General features: G+C 35.0%; 2 protein-coding genes across 3 annotated transcripts; one reads left to right on the top strand and one right to left on the bottom strand.

Moving 5' to 3' along the window:
* The first annotated feature begins 3522 nt into the window (after positions 1 to 3522).
* On the top strand, positions 3523 to 4438 carry LOC137738058 (zinc finger protein GIS3). Its single transcript, XM_068477662.2, has one exon. The coding sequence runs from the start codon at positions 3606 to 3608 to the stop codon at positions 4308 to 4310; it is 705 nt and encodes a 234-aa protein (XP_068333763.2). The 5' UTR covers positions 3523 to 3605; the 3' UTR covers positions 4311 to 4438.
* An 8764-nt stretch (positions 4439 to 13202) lies between these two features.
* LOC137737331 (cysteine--tRNA ligase 2, cytoplasmic) lies at positions 13203 to 17468 on the bottom strand. Of its 2 annotated transcripts, none has more exons than XM_068476777.2 (9): positions 17029 to 17468; positions 16714 to 16777; positions 15721 to 15882; positions 15442 to 15612; positions 15075 to 15356; positions 14853 to 14978; positions 14109 to 14342; positions 13876 to 13995; positions 13203 to 13787 (listed from the first exon to the last, which is right to left on the bottom strand). In XM_068476777.2, exons 1-9 carry the CDS (start codon positions 17196 to 17198, stop codon positions 13434 to 13436), a joined length of 1683 nt encoding a protein of 560 aa, XP_068332878.2. In that variant the 5' UTR covers positions 17199 to 17468; the 3' UTR covers positions 13203 to 13433. The 2 variants fall into 2 exon arrangements, with proteins under 2 accessions (XP_068332878.2, XP_088538836.1); XM_088682710.1 differs by having other exon boundaries at positions 13876 to 13992; positions 17029 to 17351.
* Between the last annotated feature and the right edge of the window lie 389 nt (positions 17469 to 17857).

Below are 17857 nucleotides of genomic sequence, written 5' to 3'. Positions count from 1 at the left end.
AGTCACTAAAAATTTGACTTATTTCAAATTTTTCCTACTTATAAACCTAATCAGAAAGGTCCAGAAATGTTAAAAGAAAATTCTTTGTTACCTTATATTTTTAGCATAATATTTTATAATATTAACATATAAATTAACATTAAATTGTGTAGTATTAGATAGTTTCACTTTTGACAAAGCACTCTTAGTATTTTTTCAAAACAGTATTATTTATACAATTCATTTTAGCGAGAAAGACTATCATGCAATGAAAATGTCATAATACGTAGCAGTTATTTGAGTTTATCATGCATTATAATGTGTAGAAATAAAAACCTATAACAGTATGTAATTGATTTAAAATACTATTATAATAAAATTCGTGTTGTAGTAGGTCAAATTCCTTTAGGCCATCTCCAACCGATGGCTGGCCAGAGGTCTCGTTTTAGCCCTCTAGCCCTCTAAGAAATTAATATTTTAATGAACAGTATATGACCATATTTGCCTCCATTTCCAATCGAGAGCCATAAGGCTCGTTTTAGCCCTATCACAAAAAAACCGTCTCCAACCGAGGATCAAAAGGCCATAGGGCTAAACATAATTTATTATTTAAATTTAAAAACTATAACAACTTAAATTTAAAAACTACAACAATAACTGGCCCAAAAAACCAAAAAAAAATAGAACTTAAATTTAATGAATGGTTTAGGTATTTATAGGAAAAAAAAATTAGAATTTTAAGAATTTAAAAATAAAAAAAAAGACCCAAAAAACCAAAAAAAAAAAAAAAAAATTGAATACAACAGCTAGCTGACTAGTCTTTGTATTCAAAATTTTTTTTTAAGCAATCCTATCAGTTATAACCGACATGATTGCTCTATTTTCTGGCCAGCCCTCTAGCCCTCCCCGATTCTGTGGAACCCTCTCAGATTCCACAACTTTCTGGCCTAACCTTCGGTTGGAGACGATTTTCGGGCTATTTTTGGCCCTCTGAATCATTTGGTTGGAGATGGCCTTACCCTAGAGGAAGGAGAATAAGAAGAATATTGTTTTTAAGAGAAAAGTGGAACGTAAATAAAGAGAGTATAATCCTCCCCCCTCTTTTTTTTCTCTTCCCTTCCTTCCTTTCCTATTTGAACAGTTATGGTTAAACCACATTAACATTTTAAATTAAATTTTTATAAAAAAAAAAGAATAAAATAGAAAATATGAGAGAAGATGATGAAAGGGAATAAAAAGAGATAGGAAGAGAATCCTAGTCCTGCTGTGAGAAATATATAAGACTTATAGGAGGAGTGTACTTGTCATAGCGTGTAGGACGTGTCGCCCAACAGAGAATTTTGAGTAGGAAGGCATTCTCCAGGCAAAGTTTCTTTATTTGATGAAACATTTTCTTTGGATTGGATTGGTCATCTTCCCCAAAGTCCCCATCATCACTGACTGAAAGGAAAGCCAGTGGCTGGCCCATGCATTAAGTTAATGGAAAATCATTCTCGTCCGATCCTTTTCATTTTTCCTATAATTCTAAAGATTTCGTAATCTCATCCGTTTATCGTATGTTGTACGGTTAATTTTTGTTAGATATTATTTATATTTAATTTTAAATTTTAAATTTTGAAATGATTTATAACCGCACGATGTATGATAAACGAATGTGATTTAAGGAATTCCTAAAATTTATAAGAAAATGATCCAGCGATGATCCTTTGCCTAAGTTAATTACATGCATCCAGACTTTTCTAACCTAATTTTTTTTTCCATGTGGCTGATAATCCTCTAATTGAGCGGCTCATGTGAAGCTTGATCGTACTGGTCCAATTCATAGAAAATGAAATTACAAGTTAATCACACAGCTTGTTTGGCATAAATTATAATAACCACAAATAACAATAAGAAATTAAGATGGAGGTTGATTAAGCACTTCCTGGTTGAAACAGTAGTGGACAAACTCAATCGCTTAGATTTTTTTTTTTTTTTTTTAACAAACGATATTATCCGTACTAAGATGATGAAAATTGAGTTAAGTTCACAATCGAGTAGCAATAATATAGTTCACATTTATCGTCGGTAAAAATGGAACCTAAAACATCTTACTCTTACTTACAAGTGAAGAATAATAGACCATAATACTAAATAACTTTAATTTGATTCGTATACAAATATATGTACTCCAAACATGTACCAAGCTAGGCATCACATTCTCTCCTCAAGTCACAAATGACAAAACTCACACATTGGTCTTTAGAAATTTGTAACAAGTAATGTTGTGTAGAAATACAAAATCAATCGTTTTACTAACAGATGCTTTGAGGCACACATGAATTTGTATCTAACTAACCCCATTAATGTACGTCTCAACAACATGATCAATAATTTAAACCACTAACTCCATTATAGTATATCTCAACAACGTGACCAATAATTTAAAGGAAAACTAATGAAAATAACTTGAAAACTTTGAGTTTTAACGATAAGGACAAAATAAAGAGTAAAGTGAATAGTATCAGGATTGACTTTTTAGTATAAAAATGTGATTTTTCGTTAAAGTGAACAGTACGGTGAACTTTTCGTTAAAACTCTCATAATTTAAATCAAAGTTTGCAAATTATATGATTTTATTATTAATAATTAAATTATTATTTAAATATTAATTAACGTGTTTAATTATTTGTTAATAATGTCAGGCCTACTTATCATTATTCTTGGTTTAAATATCGATTTTGAATTATAATTAATTTCGAATTTATAATCCCATCATGTCAAGCAAAGGGCATTGTTACAATTTGACATGTATTGAAAGAAGAAACAGATGTGGATGAATTGAAAAGAAGTAGATTAAGTGGCAAGACAAGTGCAATCCTTTGGGGCCCTAGAGTGTCCTTAGGTCGTGTTCCCATATTTACATTATATTTACACAACGAATAATACTAGAGAGATTAAATTTATAGATAAAATCTTAGAAACTAAAAGATATGAATGTTGATAATTAGTTTATTATTTAAACATTGATAAACATACTTATTTTTAATAATGATACATCATTTAATTTACAAATTTTATCTTCAAAATTAGTCTCTTCGCGTTACCCTTCCACAACCCTCACTTTCTTTCCCTTGGGATGTCCGCAACCCACAACCATCTCTCTCACAGTATACGCACATATATTATACATATGCGATTCTAATCAACTAATTACATCAATAAAGGGTTTGTCGCTCAAGTTAAATATAATTCTTTATCTATCATAGACCATGTATTGTTAAATTGTTTGAGGAGAGTGGTCATGATCATTCACACTTGCGATTGATGTTCTGAGTTCGATTTTTTTTATGCAATTCAGTAGTTTAGAAAATAAACTCTAAAAATCCAAGAGTGATGATTACTTAAATATAGAACTACTTGGTAGGTTACGCAACAAAAAAAAAAAAAAACACGTTTAAGCACTTGAAATATATTTTTAATTAATTTTTTTATTGAATTGAAGAACCTTTTTTGTTATCCTGTGTATAAATACCCCCAACACATGCAACAACTCCCCTGCATCCTTCATTTCCCTTTCCTGCTCCCTCTCTCTCTATCTCTCTCTCTCTCTCTCATCACTTCAATCCTCTCTCTTAAAAGCAAACATGGCTGAGGCTGCAGAGCTTCACTATCAACCCAAACCAACCAACAACACAACCACACGCTTAAAACTCTTCGGTTTCAATGTCCAAGAAGACGACGTAGAATCACCCGCCCTACTCGACTCCACCAAGACCGCCACCACGCCTTCCGACTCACCGGAATCCGCCCCCTTCTCCACCTCCGGCGACCGTAAATACGAGTGCCAGTACTGCTGCCGAGAATTCGCCAACTCCCAAGCCCTCGGCGGCCACCAGAACGCCCACAAGAAAGAGCGCCAGCAGCTCAAGCGAGCTCAGCTCCAAGCCAGCCGAAACGCTGCCGTCTCCTACGCCAGAAACCCCATCATCTCCGCCTTCACTCCGCCGCCTCACCTCCTCTCCCCGGCCGGATCCCTGATGGTTCCGGCGGCGTCTCCGGCAAACCCGTCGTGGGTTTACGTCCCTCGCACGGCCACCCCGTTCCATGTGTCGCACGGGTGCGTGTTTCCCGCGGCGGCGAGTCACGGGAGGGCTGCAGGGAGTTATTCCTACGGTGGCGGTGTAGGGGATTCCGCATTGACGTCAATGGGACCGTCTCATCACCAGGTACTACAACAAGGCCGGGCCCACGTGAGAGCGGACGGGCCGTCGTTGAGTAGGTTCACGAAAGGGGATGGTGGGCCCAGTTTGGACGACGAGTTGGGCTTGGACTTGCATCTCAGCCTTTGACTCAGCAAACCAAACGGTTGTTGTAATGTGAACTCAGCCTGGGAAAAACTGTGTATTTTGCTAATGGAGATCTTTGTACATTTCAAATTTTATTTATTTGTTTAATTTAAGACGTAATTTAACGGCCATATGCATTGCTCATTAGCATCATTTCTACCATGTTTCCTTTTTCTGTTTCATTCCTTCTTTTGTCACTAGGGTTTATGATGAGTAGATAGAATAGAATTCACGTTTGCATTTAGATCATTTTGTTCCGTCTGGTTCTTGGTCTACTGATATTTCTTTTTTAAAAAGCGAAAATCCCACTTCCAAGTTAGAATGATGAACATGGGACGTCGAGACTTTCTGCGTCTTGTGTCTTCTACATAGAGTTGAATGCACACCCAATTTGAGTCTTACATTGCTTGGCCACCATATGTGTATTTGATATAAAGGAAATGGAAAAGGAATGTGAAAGTACATATAAATGTGGAAGTTCTTTGCAAAATTCAAATGATAATGCTCACTTTAGAAATTTATCGGATTCCTGTTGAGAATCTCAATATCTGCAATAATCTTGACTTTTGAAACAAGAAATTAAGTTGAAAAATTGTTCACATTCTATAGCTACTTTAGAATGTTTATTTTGTTAATTTATTGAATTTAATTAATTAATTAATTGATATGTAAAGTAAAAGATGAGCTTGTCATTGCCAACCATTTGGTGTTGACTACTCAAGTAGTAGTCAGCAGTAGAGATTAAAGTATAGTAAGGTTGATTAATAGATTTTGACACTAATTATCTTCAGATTTTACAACCCCCCCCCACACACACACACATACACATGACGGATTCGTGACACCACTTTTTTTTACACGCTTTTTTGTGGGACACATTTCTTAATGTATTTCAACAATTCGTACCGTCTATCTTTTAAGTCTTCTCTCAAAGATCATGCATGTATACCAAAAATCACCTAAATCTGAAATCATATGACCGTTTGATTAAGGATTTAGGATTCTTTCTAGAACATTATTTGTTCGTTTTCTTCTCTACAAGTTTACAAATGAATGTCTTAATGGTTTTAGATTTGTCTAATTTTTGATAAGGATGATCTATGAATACTATTCTAAAAGATAGACGGTTCGGATTGTTAAAATACATTACAAAATTGACCCTACAAAAACATGTGCCAAAACTTGTATAAAGAAGTTCCGCCACAGATATACTAACGTTCTCTCTTCTTAGCTATAGATCATGGGCTTGCAGGATACAAACGTTCTGCATATGATGAATGACATGACGAACAAGAAATTCATTAGTTGCTTGTGGAACAAACACATGACTAAATTGTAGCAGCATTGTCCTTGTACATTTTAGGCCAATCATCTAACTCCGTGAATAAAATTACTGACAATTAAGAATGAGTAGTTAGTGGATGTTTATAATTTCTTGGAGTGTAAGCATTTTAGAATGCATCCTAAAGTTGGCTATAGGACGTTACATGTGTTTTTAGAGATTTTTCATGGAAGGACCAAAATGATTGATGGTTGACAGACTCAGGGACCATTTCTGTTGATTTCAAATCTCAAGACCAAAATAAGGAGTCATACAAATCTCAGTAACTATTTTAGTTAAAAAGCAATATATATTCCTTGATCAGCTATGTCTTTAGCCTCTATATACGCTCCCTCCTCTCTTTAGCACAAATAAACGAACGATGGTTCAACACTTCAATTAAAAGACACCAATAACATTAAACCTTATTACTTTATATTTTATATACTTAATCATTCATTGAAGACATGATAAATTAGGTAGATAATTGCATCAGCCCAACACAGCGTTTGGCCAACTCAGTAAATAGTCTTAGTTTTTAGTATTTTACTTAATGACTACACAATTTAATTCACTCAAGCTATTAATTCCAATATTCCATATATCATTTCAGGAGTTTCTAGTCTCAAACACCTCCAACTAACCCATTGATGGATAGTTGGTGCCTTCTTTTCACCTCTCTTATTCTTGACTAGGTGGTGTTGATGGATGTGTGGGCCGGGGACCAATCACATGCAGACCAATCTCCCACAACTGATAGAAAATCAGTGGTTTGATTGGATAAGCTGATATAACACTAGGGTTTAAGTCAAACACTACAATCTTTCAATGTTCCCTGTAATTATTAAGCGATTAGTTTATTAATCAAGGAAGCAGCTACGGTCTAATGGAGGTTAATTGGTTCCTGATATCCAACCAGAAAAAAGCAGCACAGATAGAGTGAGAGTGAGTGTTTCTGCTGTATTAAGAAATATAATAAACAATAGAGTTCTAGAGAGAAGTGGTTTGATTTAAATTTACAAACTGAGCAAGTTGGGAGAGTCTCTTGCGGGTAAAACAAACTAAAGCATACGTGTTAGCACGAAAACAAGATAATGTATTCCAAGCAAGCATCTAATATATATGCATCGTTGGTTTTTTATAGGGTTTCTTCCCACAAATCTTACATTGCTCGGTCAAAAGGTAGGTGGCACTACCAAAAATGGTATCCTTTCTTGGTGCAAATTCAAGTCTAGAACTTAACACAACGTCGGTGCTTTTGCACCCAATAACATGAACTATGGGCATCCAGGAAGTAAGCTTTGCCGACCTCCTTGAAACGGAAAAGGCATTTTTATATTTTTGTTAATTATAGTTTGATATAAGTACAAATTTTGTTTTCATATTTTCATTGAGTTATGTTTGCATATATCGTTAAACTGTGATTTACATGAATGAAAAGTGACTCATTTTAAAATATGAGTCATGTAGTGTTTTGATAGTAGGGTGGGAGCTAGCTAGAGAGAGAATTCTACAAGGGAACATGAGAATTATTTAAGTTATATATAAATTACTAGAGTATAGAGATGGATTTAATTGGATTGGATGCTTTTAGGGTTTTCCTTTTTATTGTTTGTTTGTTTTTGGCATGAAATTTTTGATGATTTGAGGAGTAAAGAAAGGAGCTAAGATAGGGTGTGGAATCAAGTACTTATAATCATAGATTTGAAAAACTTATGCACTTGAAAAAGTTAATTCTTCTTTTGAGCTTTTTGACGATAAGAAAACATCAACCAAATAGTTGGTGAGGCATATAGCAAAGAAAATCAAACTCACTCCCGCGACTTTGCCTTAAGCAATATATTAATCTCCGGATTGGGCCCCAATTTTAGCTTAATTAGCAATTGATTATATTTAATTAAGTATGGTATAAGTTCCTAGTCACCATGATCCAATCAAGTTGTGGCATAGTTAAATAATGCACGCCTCTAAGTGTGACAAATCAAGCAAGCTAATTAGCTTTCCCGAACGTAAGGCCGGGACCAGGGAAGTAGGGTTCTCAATGAGACACATTGCGCCTTGGTTGCATCTAAGGAGAGAAAAATACAAGATAATTAAGCTGTCTTTTTCTTGTACGAGTACAGTTCAACTACAGGTCATGAACTCATCAGTGACCGCTAAATGCTTACCATATTTATACACACACGCACACATATATAATGGCTTCCGTTGGAAAATGACCTTAAACAGGAACCACTCAAGTATCATTTATGCGTGGGTCTTGCACTGATTCCATTAAATTAATAGGATTTTACAAATGAAGTGGGCGGTTTTGGAATTCAATTGGTAACATATGTCAGTTGCCCCCATGTTAGGTTCTCTAATTATTCACTGTAATTAATAATATTACGTATTAGGGTACTGTGATATATAGATATAGTACTGATTAATATCGAAATAGTTGGTAGCTAATGAAACTGGTTGGAATTCTGATAGTTTAATTTAAATATATCTTGAGAGAATTAACATATGCATGCATGCCTGTGGTTTTGTGATTGGTTATCCAAACCTTTTCTTGTACAGACAAAAAAGGCATGCATGTTTAATTTGATCCATAGTAATTAATCATCAAATAATTTTTCGGTATACTTAGTACACAGTTAGACGATGTAACTATTCTACGTAAACTACAACACGCAAATTCTTTGTATAATATACTCTAAAATTGAGACAAATCATAATCCTACTATCCAATCTTTATTAAAACATGTAAAATGATACATTACAATTATTTTTTTTTTCTCGAGATTCATAAAACTTTCTCATTAATAATCTAATATTTCAATATATTTGTCCATGTTCGGATATTCCGATGACAAACCAATTTTGATTAAACAAGCTTAATGGCTACAAACCAATTTTGTTCGGACAGTACTAATATGAGATCACTGACTCATGATCTCATAGATCCTAGAGAGCTAGCTAGAGAAAGTTGTGCCGACCTTGATTAATATATAAGCAAGCGCAGTCCTGTGCCAAAGAACAGATTTGATTTGATATATTCATGCATCTGTGTCAATAAGGTTACACATAAGGTGTGAACCATATGAATTACAAGACTCCCAAATCCAATAGTACACAGATGTGATGTATATGAGCTTTGTAGGGCGCCATACAGCTGAAATGTTCTCCTTGTCGGCAGCTAACAGTAATATAAATTTAAGGGAGCATATAATATCTACCAATCTCTGTGATGGTCTAATAATAAAGGTTAATTATAATGCAGAAAGCAATAGTTTCTTTGCAAATAAAGATAAAACTGTGTACGATAGACGATTTTCTCCGACTCTTCGTTTTGCAAAAGTCTTGTTAATATGGGTCGCCCATGATAACGCAGACAGGAACAAAATAGCATAAGTGCTTCATTCCTTTCCCATATCGTATGTTAGCTTATTAGCTTTAGCTTTCATTTCATGCCCTTTTATGGAGGTAAGAGGTTCAGTCTGAACATGAAAAAGGACGAACAGATTTCCAATGTACAAACTTTAAAGTCCTTCAGAGTTTGCTTTTAACAGTCATGCATGTGCACTACTGTGCATGCTTCACAAACCACCTTTAATACAACCATGTTTAAAGTACTTCAAAATTGACACAACGTTTATCCGGTCCGTACTTAGGGTTTTCACATCTAGTAATCTACCCGGCCCCCACAAGAAAAACCTGTGTACACGTTGCTCGGATTATCTCACTTGTGTAGTGATATTTCTCGGACTATGTCAATTGCATGACACTTAAACACTAATAAAATATCTCTATATATTTTAGTCTCACATGATCTCATGCATTCCAATCAATATAAATATTTATGCACTTAGACAATCATACCGAATATCTTCCATAAGCTCTAGCCCGCTAACCCTTGAAACAATCTATGAGGAACTACATAAAGAATGAATTTCAGCAGGTACTGACTTTTCTTTGTATTAAAGCAATTATGGTTGCAATCATAATAATTAATATCCTGCAACTTACATCGATATGAGTTTTTCATGTCGTATAGCCTTTTTAAAACATGTTAATTTTCTTCAGGATTACTCATTCCATCTTAGACTTTTGAGACGGAATATTTAGCTTAGCCTGCAGACTTGACCTCAAGTCAAACAATTTACAAATATATAGTGGCTACCATTCAAACCAATTGAAGAATAAATAAATGATGATAGTGAATTAAGCCAAACTTTTCAACCTTAAATTTATATGGAAGTTATACTTGTCAACTTTGGGGTCCCATCAATCAAGAGGAGTGTCCCAATGTACAGTTCAAGCTGATTCTTGTCGACTAGGATTATTGTTTTAAAAATTTCAGCGTAAATGCTAAACGGTTAGTCATCGTTCCGATTAATATTTAGATGTTTGAAAATTAAAAAATAGCACCTAGACCTGCTAAGACGCCAGCTTAGACTGTCTAGATATTTGCCTAACCAGCCCAAACTCATCCAGGCATTCGACTAGGTTGCAACTCACTTAGACAAAAAATAGATATGTTTCATTTTGTATTTTATTTTTTTTCAATAAATTATAAAGACTTGTTGAATACTTAAAGGAACACACATTATATGCTTTTTCCCCATGTTTTTCATTATGTTCCAATACTTCATAATATATATGTCATTCTATTTTGTAATTTATGATGATATTTTATATATATTTTAAGTATAAACGGACACCTATTTACACAAAATATAATAAATTTACTTAAATCTGCCTAATCCATCTAGGCGCCCGCCTAGGAGCTAAGCCTCAGCCCGCCGCCCGATTAGTGCCTAGCGTATTTTAGAACCTTGACTAGAACTAGTTTGGTATTTCAATGTTAAAAAAATAAAATAAAATAAAAAATAAACTAGTACTATTGTGTTGTAAGAATAAGCAACTATAAACTCCTAAGGGATTGAAGCTGAGGTTGTTCCAAGCTCATTTATTTATTTTGTTCAAGGCTCACCTTATTTCATTAAACTCCTCAAAATTTAGTGTCACATTCATTTACCCGGTGGAGAAAAAAACAGTGTTCATTGGTCAGACCAACCAATGTTGATGGGAATAATAGCATATAGAAAGCTAGGCTACAAGCACCTCCTTAAATTAAAGCTGTAATCATGAGGCATATATGTGGAGACAACTTGTTGGGTTTGGACCTACGTAATTAGTTTTATGCAGTTTTACGCTTCATGATTCATAAGTCTTAAGTGAGAGTCATAGATGGTGAGTTCGATACCATATTATTATGGTTGAGTTATTATGTGGATTAACCTAAATCACACACCATTTAGTGTAAATATTTCATTATATTAAAAAAATCTAAACCCTAATACACATAATAAAAGGTGTATGGGAATGGGAACACACTATATATATATAGCGTTCTCTTGTGAAAAAGAAAGATTATAGCGACTGGATACAACATCACTGTGGCATTCCAATCAAAGAACACAATATCAGTCTTTCTTCACAAGCATGACATAGTGATATAGAACTGGAACGTCACAGTCATTACTCAATACATGAAAGTTGATGTCCTTACGAAAATTGCTTAACATGAATGAGCATGATATACTATTAGTAATTGGTGGGGCAGGACAGCCCGAAAATAACTCAGCCAAGAAATGCCACCACTGGTCGCACTAGCACAATACGAGAGTTGATGGTGAACTTTTTCTTGCAATGTTGCTCTCACAGCTGGCAAGCTAGGCCTCTCTGTAAATTGTAATATGCATGAAGCTGCATGCATGGCTTTTAGAAACAAGGACGGCATCTCCACTATTGAAATTGCTGCTTTTGAAACAATGAGGGGAACTCAAGTCCCCACAAAAAAGGGAAGGGCGTTGCTTTTGCATCCTACCTTGCGACTGCGAGGAAAGAAGTAGGAACTGGTGCCTTCTCGAATCGCACTTTGTAAAGCTTCTTTTTGTGCTTTCGACGATATTAATGTTTAACTTGTAAATTATAATCTATACTCTTGTGATTAGGGGTACAAAAGATTTGAAGCCTGTGATTAGATTAACTTAATTAACATCAGGCATGTGTGACTTCAAACTCAGTTTTAACATTAACTTGGATTCTTCTCCTTCACTTTTGTATTCTAACTTCGATACTAAAAATATTGGTATATATGAATTGTATTATGCATCATGAAACCGAATTCAAAGTGTTCTTTGTTTTTTAATAGTCTAGACTACTCAGTAGTGAGGAAAATAAATAGTCATGATTGAATTTAAAAAATACAATTTTTGATTACTTGCCAGTCTAATAGATATAAAATCGGGCTATCTTGTAGTTAAGATTATTGAAGACTTCTCCGGGCAAGTGTTTTGTTTCTCATGGTGGGTGTTTTGGATCAACGGGCCCACACGAAGGAGGGCTCTCAAAGACATGACAACCAAACTCCAATCTTGGACCAAGCCCAAGATACACACGTGTCAAAGTTGACAACTTCCACCATTCATCTAAAGCCTACGTACTCTCTAGGAGTAAAATTACGTTGAGGACCTAATGCACTTGACTTTATGCCATTCGTGGATCTACTAAAGTTCAAAAGCCCAGAAGACCAGGCTCTAACCCTAGACCTAGTAAATTAGTATTAATGTGTTAGCCATTGGAAACTGTTATTAGTATTTTAAAAATCACATTCTACACTCATCAGAAGTGTATTTTTATATCTAATTATAGAAATTTTAGAATGCCAAATGAGATTTTTGGAGTGCTAATACTAATTCCCTATCCATTTATCAAGAGATGAATTTTGTGGCTGATGAATCGACTAACATGGGAAAGGGATCCTCTTCGGATCCCTTCCTCCTAATCCACCAAATCAGGAAATCCATACCGTTGAAAATTGATCCAACGGCTACAAACAGGGGTCCACTTTAAAAGTTATAATAACTTCAACTGTTAGATCAATTTTCAACAATATAGATTCCCTGATTTGATGGATTGAGAGGAAGATATTCGAAGATGATCCCTTTCTGAGTTTATCATGTTTCCTTGGTCCAGTTTGTTTCAATCAAAGCTCATGTATCTTGTCGGCATCTTCTTGTGGTAGACGCTGCTTGGAGCTCTAGGGCCTTGTTGTAGTTTCTTTTTGTCAAGCGTTTAGACCAATCGTCAACCAAAAAAAATGAGGGAACTTTAACGAAAAGCTCTCGGTACTGTTTACTTTAACGAAAAATCATATTTTTACACTAAAAAATCAATCATGGTACTATTCACTTTACCCTTTATTTTGTTCTTTTAGTTAAAACTCAAAGTTTTCAAGCCATTTTCATTAATTTTTCTTAAAAAAAAAGGCTTCACAGAATCAATCGTGTAGACCTAGTCTAGAAGCTCGTTTGAAAGTGCTTTTAAAGTAATTGAAAACACTTCTAGTGAAAATATTTTTTGGCACTAATCCTTAGTGAAAATACAAGTGAATTCTGAAAAAACATTAGTTATGTGCTTACAGGAAGAACTTTTAAGTGCTATTAGAACGCAAAAACCTTTTCGCTAAAATCAGTTTCAGTCATTTTAAAAGCACTTTCAAACAATCCCTAACACAACGGAAATTTAGAGGACAGTAGGACCCAAAAAATATATATCAAAAAGGAAATAAAATAGGTTACAGAACAAAAACTTCAAGACTCCAGGGGGACTTGGCCCATCTGATCCCCAAAGTATTACAAGACTAATCATGTATGAATCAAAACTAATAAGCGATTTCTCGACCTCAGAAGATATAAAATCCTGCCAATCATCACTCACGCTAAGTTGCTAACAGGTCTAAGGTTGTACAACATTCATGTCGACGCAGGCAGTTCCCCTTCGACCGGTAATGCCTTGTGTTCTTCTTCACTTGACAGCTGCTTTTGCTCTTCCTTTTGTTCAACCGGCAATACCTTTTGTTTCTCTTCAGTCGGCAGCTGTTTTTCCTCTTCCTTGATGGGCTCCTCTCGTACACAAGGTCTCCAGATTGTCTCCTTGCCCACGTCCATGAGTGCAATGCCTTTTCTAGTCAAATCAGCTCTGATCTGATCACTCATTGCAAAATCTTTGTTTTCCCTTGCTCGTTTTCTCTCTTTAATCTTCTTCAGTACATCGTTTTCCACCATCCCTGCTCTCTCCAATGCTTTCACTTTCAATTGCTGCAAAACCTGTACAACACAGTATCCCTGTGTAGTTGATAACTTCAATCCATGATTTAAAATTTAAAGGAAAAAAAGAAAGAAGAGGACATATAACCTCCGAGTATGTATGGGGCGATTTTAAACCCAAAACGTCCAGAACATCATCAGTTACTGCTTTCTTTACATCGATTAGTGACTGGACCATTGATAACTGTTTTTGCTTTTGCTGCTTCTTCTATAAAAGTAAAAATACTTTCTGTTATCACAACACAGCCATACACACATTTAAAGGTGGGAGAGAGCACGAAAAAAAAGTCAGGCATGGTGGAACTGAATCTATATGTTTACCTTGAGTCCATTCAAAGAACTGTTTATAAACTTCAACGAATCTTGGAAAGCACCAGTCAATATCTGGGCAGTGTTTAAGTCATCACACATTTTGGACTCAAACTCATTCTTTAGCTTACTGATGCATACTTGGGCAGTCAGAGTAATTTTAACTATTTTGCCATTTTGATCTACACCTTCCTTCAGACCCTCTTCTCGAAGTGGAGCTAAAGCATCTTCACAATCTTGCAAGGTCTAACAATCAAAAACATCAAGCCATTCGATGCTAGATACAGAAACATAAAATCCATTTGTGCTGTGATCCAAAATGCATGTTCGACTTGTCTTATTAACTTCTCTATACAATTCTGTTCAATCTTTATCAGTATTTTATTTGTATTTCACTATATTAACCAAAAGTCCAGAATTTTCTGGAACCAGCTACATCACAAAGATTAATATTTAATGCCAACAGCCATCATTCCAGAAGACATTGGACAAACAGAAAATTTGCAGGGGTAATTGAAGAAGACAATAACAACTATTTAACCCAACCAGGAAAAATTGCCAACAGAAAGTTTAGAGCAATGTCCACTAAAATTACATATCAGGATACAGTAAAAGATATCAACGGAGAACAATATTCCGCAAAAGGAAAGGTCTTAGAACACTTAGGAACTAAGCAGGTGCATGCATAACCATTGAATAGCTGAGGACTGAGAGACAAACTTCCAAATGAAAATTATTTGGATACAAGCCACATACCTGATATACGTAATAAATAGCATCTGATGAACTTTCCAGCTGGGAGATTGTGTAGTTGAGGGGAGACCTATAGTGAGCGCTTATCAAGAAGTGTCTCAAAGCCAGTGGATGGTACTTTTCAGTAATCTAATAGAGAATGAAATTATATATTAAATGGTAGTATAAACTGAAAATATATAGAAGCTCGAAGAAGCATTAAAAGGAAAAGTTAGCACAATTTACCTCCCTAATAGTGAAAAAGTTGTTGAGGGATTTTGACATTTTCTCGTTGTTATTGGTAACATGTCCATTATGCATCCAGTAACTCACACTGCTCTCTTGGCATGCAGCACAGCTCTGGGCAACCTCATTCTCATGATGTGGAAAAATCAAGTCAATGCCGCCGCCATGAATATCAAACTTGAATGTCAGATAATGTGCACTCATTGCACTGCATTCAATGTGCCATCCAGGTCTACCAGGTCCCCAAGGGCTTTCCCAACTTGGCTCACCAGGCTTTGCAGACTGCAGATTTCTTTTGAAGTTCCATTAATTTAAAAATACAAACAAAAAACTGCAAAAACGAGGTAAATGGTTGAGGACTTCAGACCTTCCACAATGCAAAGTCTGCAGGATTACGCTTCCTTGAATCAACAGCAACTCGTTCACCAGCCCGATTGTGTTCCAATTTTTGTCCAGATAACTGGCCATAATTTGGAAATTTATCAACAGCAAAGAATACATCCCCGCCAACCAGATATGCATATTCTTTGTTAATAATCTGCATGATATAACAATCAATAGAGAGAAACTGCAGGCCTATAAAAACAAAACAAACAAGAAACCATCACAAAAGCACAATATATAAGCATTAGAGCAAGCAGAAAACCTGTGTTATCAAATCCTTGATATGTTCTATGTGCTCAGAAACATATGGCTGATGGGTGGGAAGAAGGCACTGGAGATCACCCATGTCCTTGAGATATTCTTTGCAAAAACGACTGCTTAAACTAAATGGGTCTTCACCATTCTCATTTGATCGCATTATTATCTGAAACATCCAAACATTAGCAATCTCCACATGGCATCAAGTAATAAGTACACAACGAAAATGAAAAGGAACAAGAAGAGTCAGAAGATTCAAAATAGAAAATTATATGAGTTCGAGAGAATATATGTATAAAAATAGAGATAAACTCATAGAAGTTTAAAAACCATGGAGTAAAGAACTAATTGTTATTCCAGATTCCAGTGTTTAATCTAAACCCTTTTACAATGAATTCACATGAGTTGATGAGTTAAGAGTGTTACACACGCGGAACAATAAATGACAACAGGCACACGGCAAAAAGAAAGAGATGCTTCTAAAATAATTGTGCAGATAAAGACAGGATGTAAGAACTATAACCGCTAAATGCACAAAATTCTTTCAAGAACATGGAAAGCCATATGTCTCAGATATTCAAATGCCAAACAATGTTAAAGCATTAGCCAGCTGCCAGATAACTGATTCTGTACATAAGAAAAAAGACCTCGATATCAGGCCAGTAATTTAGTCAAAAAAAGGTAAGCAGATTTATAGCACTAAACAAGCCAAACGAAAAGTTTTAACTATAATGCGATAACAAGTATACGATAACTGAAGCATTCACATTTTGTTTCGATGACGGATTCCCAAGTACTAAGGGATTTTAAATTAGTTAGAAATGCCCTAAAGGAAACATTAAGTGGAGGGGCTGAAAATGCACCACATGAGCATTACAGCAAGAATTTTTAAGGGTATTAGTATAACTATAAACGAACCAAAGCAGAGCACACGCTAATGAAGGGTAACAAAGGAATGCAATCAAAATCATCTCATGATACGGTTCAAGATTCTCACCTTGTCATCAACATCAGTGAAATTCCGGACATACGTAACCTCGTAACCCAAATGCTTTAAGTATCTGTAGAATTCCAATTCAATGTCACGCATGATCAGCTGCCACAAACTAATCTTCACTCATGTATTATGCTAAACAGATTTGGCAGCGTTTGACAGTGATCAACCAACTAGCTTTATCAAATTGATAAAACAAAAAAAGCAACTTAATTTCTAACAGAAATCAAACATATCAAATTCCACACTAATCAAAAGCACAATTAATTGCATAATTATTAAATTAAACATGCAAATAATGAGATTAAATGTGCAAACCTGAAGAGGACATCGAAATTGACGGCGGCGCGAGCGTGGCCGAGATGGCTGAGATCATAGGCGGTAATTCCACACACGTACATGCTGACCTTGCCGGGTTCTATCGGCCTGAAGATCTCCTTCTGGCGGGTCATCGAGTTGTAAACCATAAACTCCTTGCCGGCCGCCATTCTCGGATTTCTCAACCCTTTGCCGGCCGCTCAATGCTCTCTGTAAAGACTTCTGCAATCGAATTGAGAAAAAACCTAAACCCTAATTCAAGTTCCTTTTTTTCCAATTCGATTCGCAGCGCATAAATCACAAGGTTTTGCTTTTTTTTATTTTTTATTTTTATTTTTATTTTTGTTTTTTTAGTGAAACGATAGCATTAGTAAATTAAATGTTAGATTAGTCACCGACAGAGTTTAAACCCATGCCGTTATGCAAAGGCACAATACCGCAAATAAAAGAAAGTGACAGAAATTTGTAATGCTTTGCATTTTAAGTTATAAAAATTTTAATAGGATAGAATTATTAGCATAAAAGGAAATTTTTTAAGTTATAAATTTTTTAATAGGATAGAATTATTAGCATAAAAGGAAATTAAATCTGCCAAAGATTTTTAAAATTTATGTCACAACAAATCATTCATAATCCCAAAAAGTAATCATTCCTAATTAGAATTTTGAGAAAAAACAACTTAATTTGAAAATTTTATACTTTTCGATCAAAATATTTTGAAAACTTTCCATTTTTTTAGTTGGCCTTTTTTAAGGTACTAAAATTAATTAAAGGTTATTTTTTTAATTTAAATTCCATTAAATGTTAGATTTTAAATTTTATAAAATGT

The sequence above is a fragment of the Pyrus communis genome, chromosome 13 (genome assembly GCF_041283825.1).
Source record: "Pyrus communis isolate YQ-2024b chromosome 13, ASM4128382v1, whole genome shotgun sequence".
In the NCBI taxonomy this organism is placed as follows: domain Eukaryota; kingdom Viridiplantae; phylum Streptophyta; class Magnoliopsida; order Rosales; family Rosaceae; genus Pyrus; species Pyrus communis.
This window is presented reverse-complemented; position numbering and strand designations above follow the sequence as displayed.

Excerpts from the sequence above, each read along its gene's own strand:
- LOC137738058 (XM_068477662.2), top strand. The coding sequence starts at position 3,606 with ATGGCTGAGGCTGCAGAGCTTCACTATCAACCCAAACCAACCAACAAC.
- LOC137737331 (XM_068476777.2), bottom strand. The coding sequence starts at position 17,198 with ATGGCGGCCGGCAAGGAGTTTATGGTTTACAACTCGATGACCCGCCAG. Across the intron at positions 16,778-17,028 it reads AATTTCGATGTCCTCTTCAG|ATACTTAAAGCATTTGGGTT; the intron begins GTTTGCACATTT and ends GGAATTCTACAG. Across the intron at positions 15,883-16,713 it reads TCACTGATGTTGATGACAAG|ATAATAATGCGATCAAATGA; the intron begins GTGAGAATCTTG and ends TGGATGTTTCAG.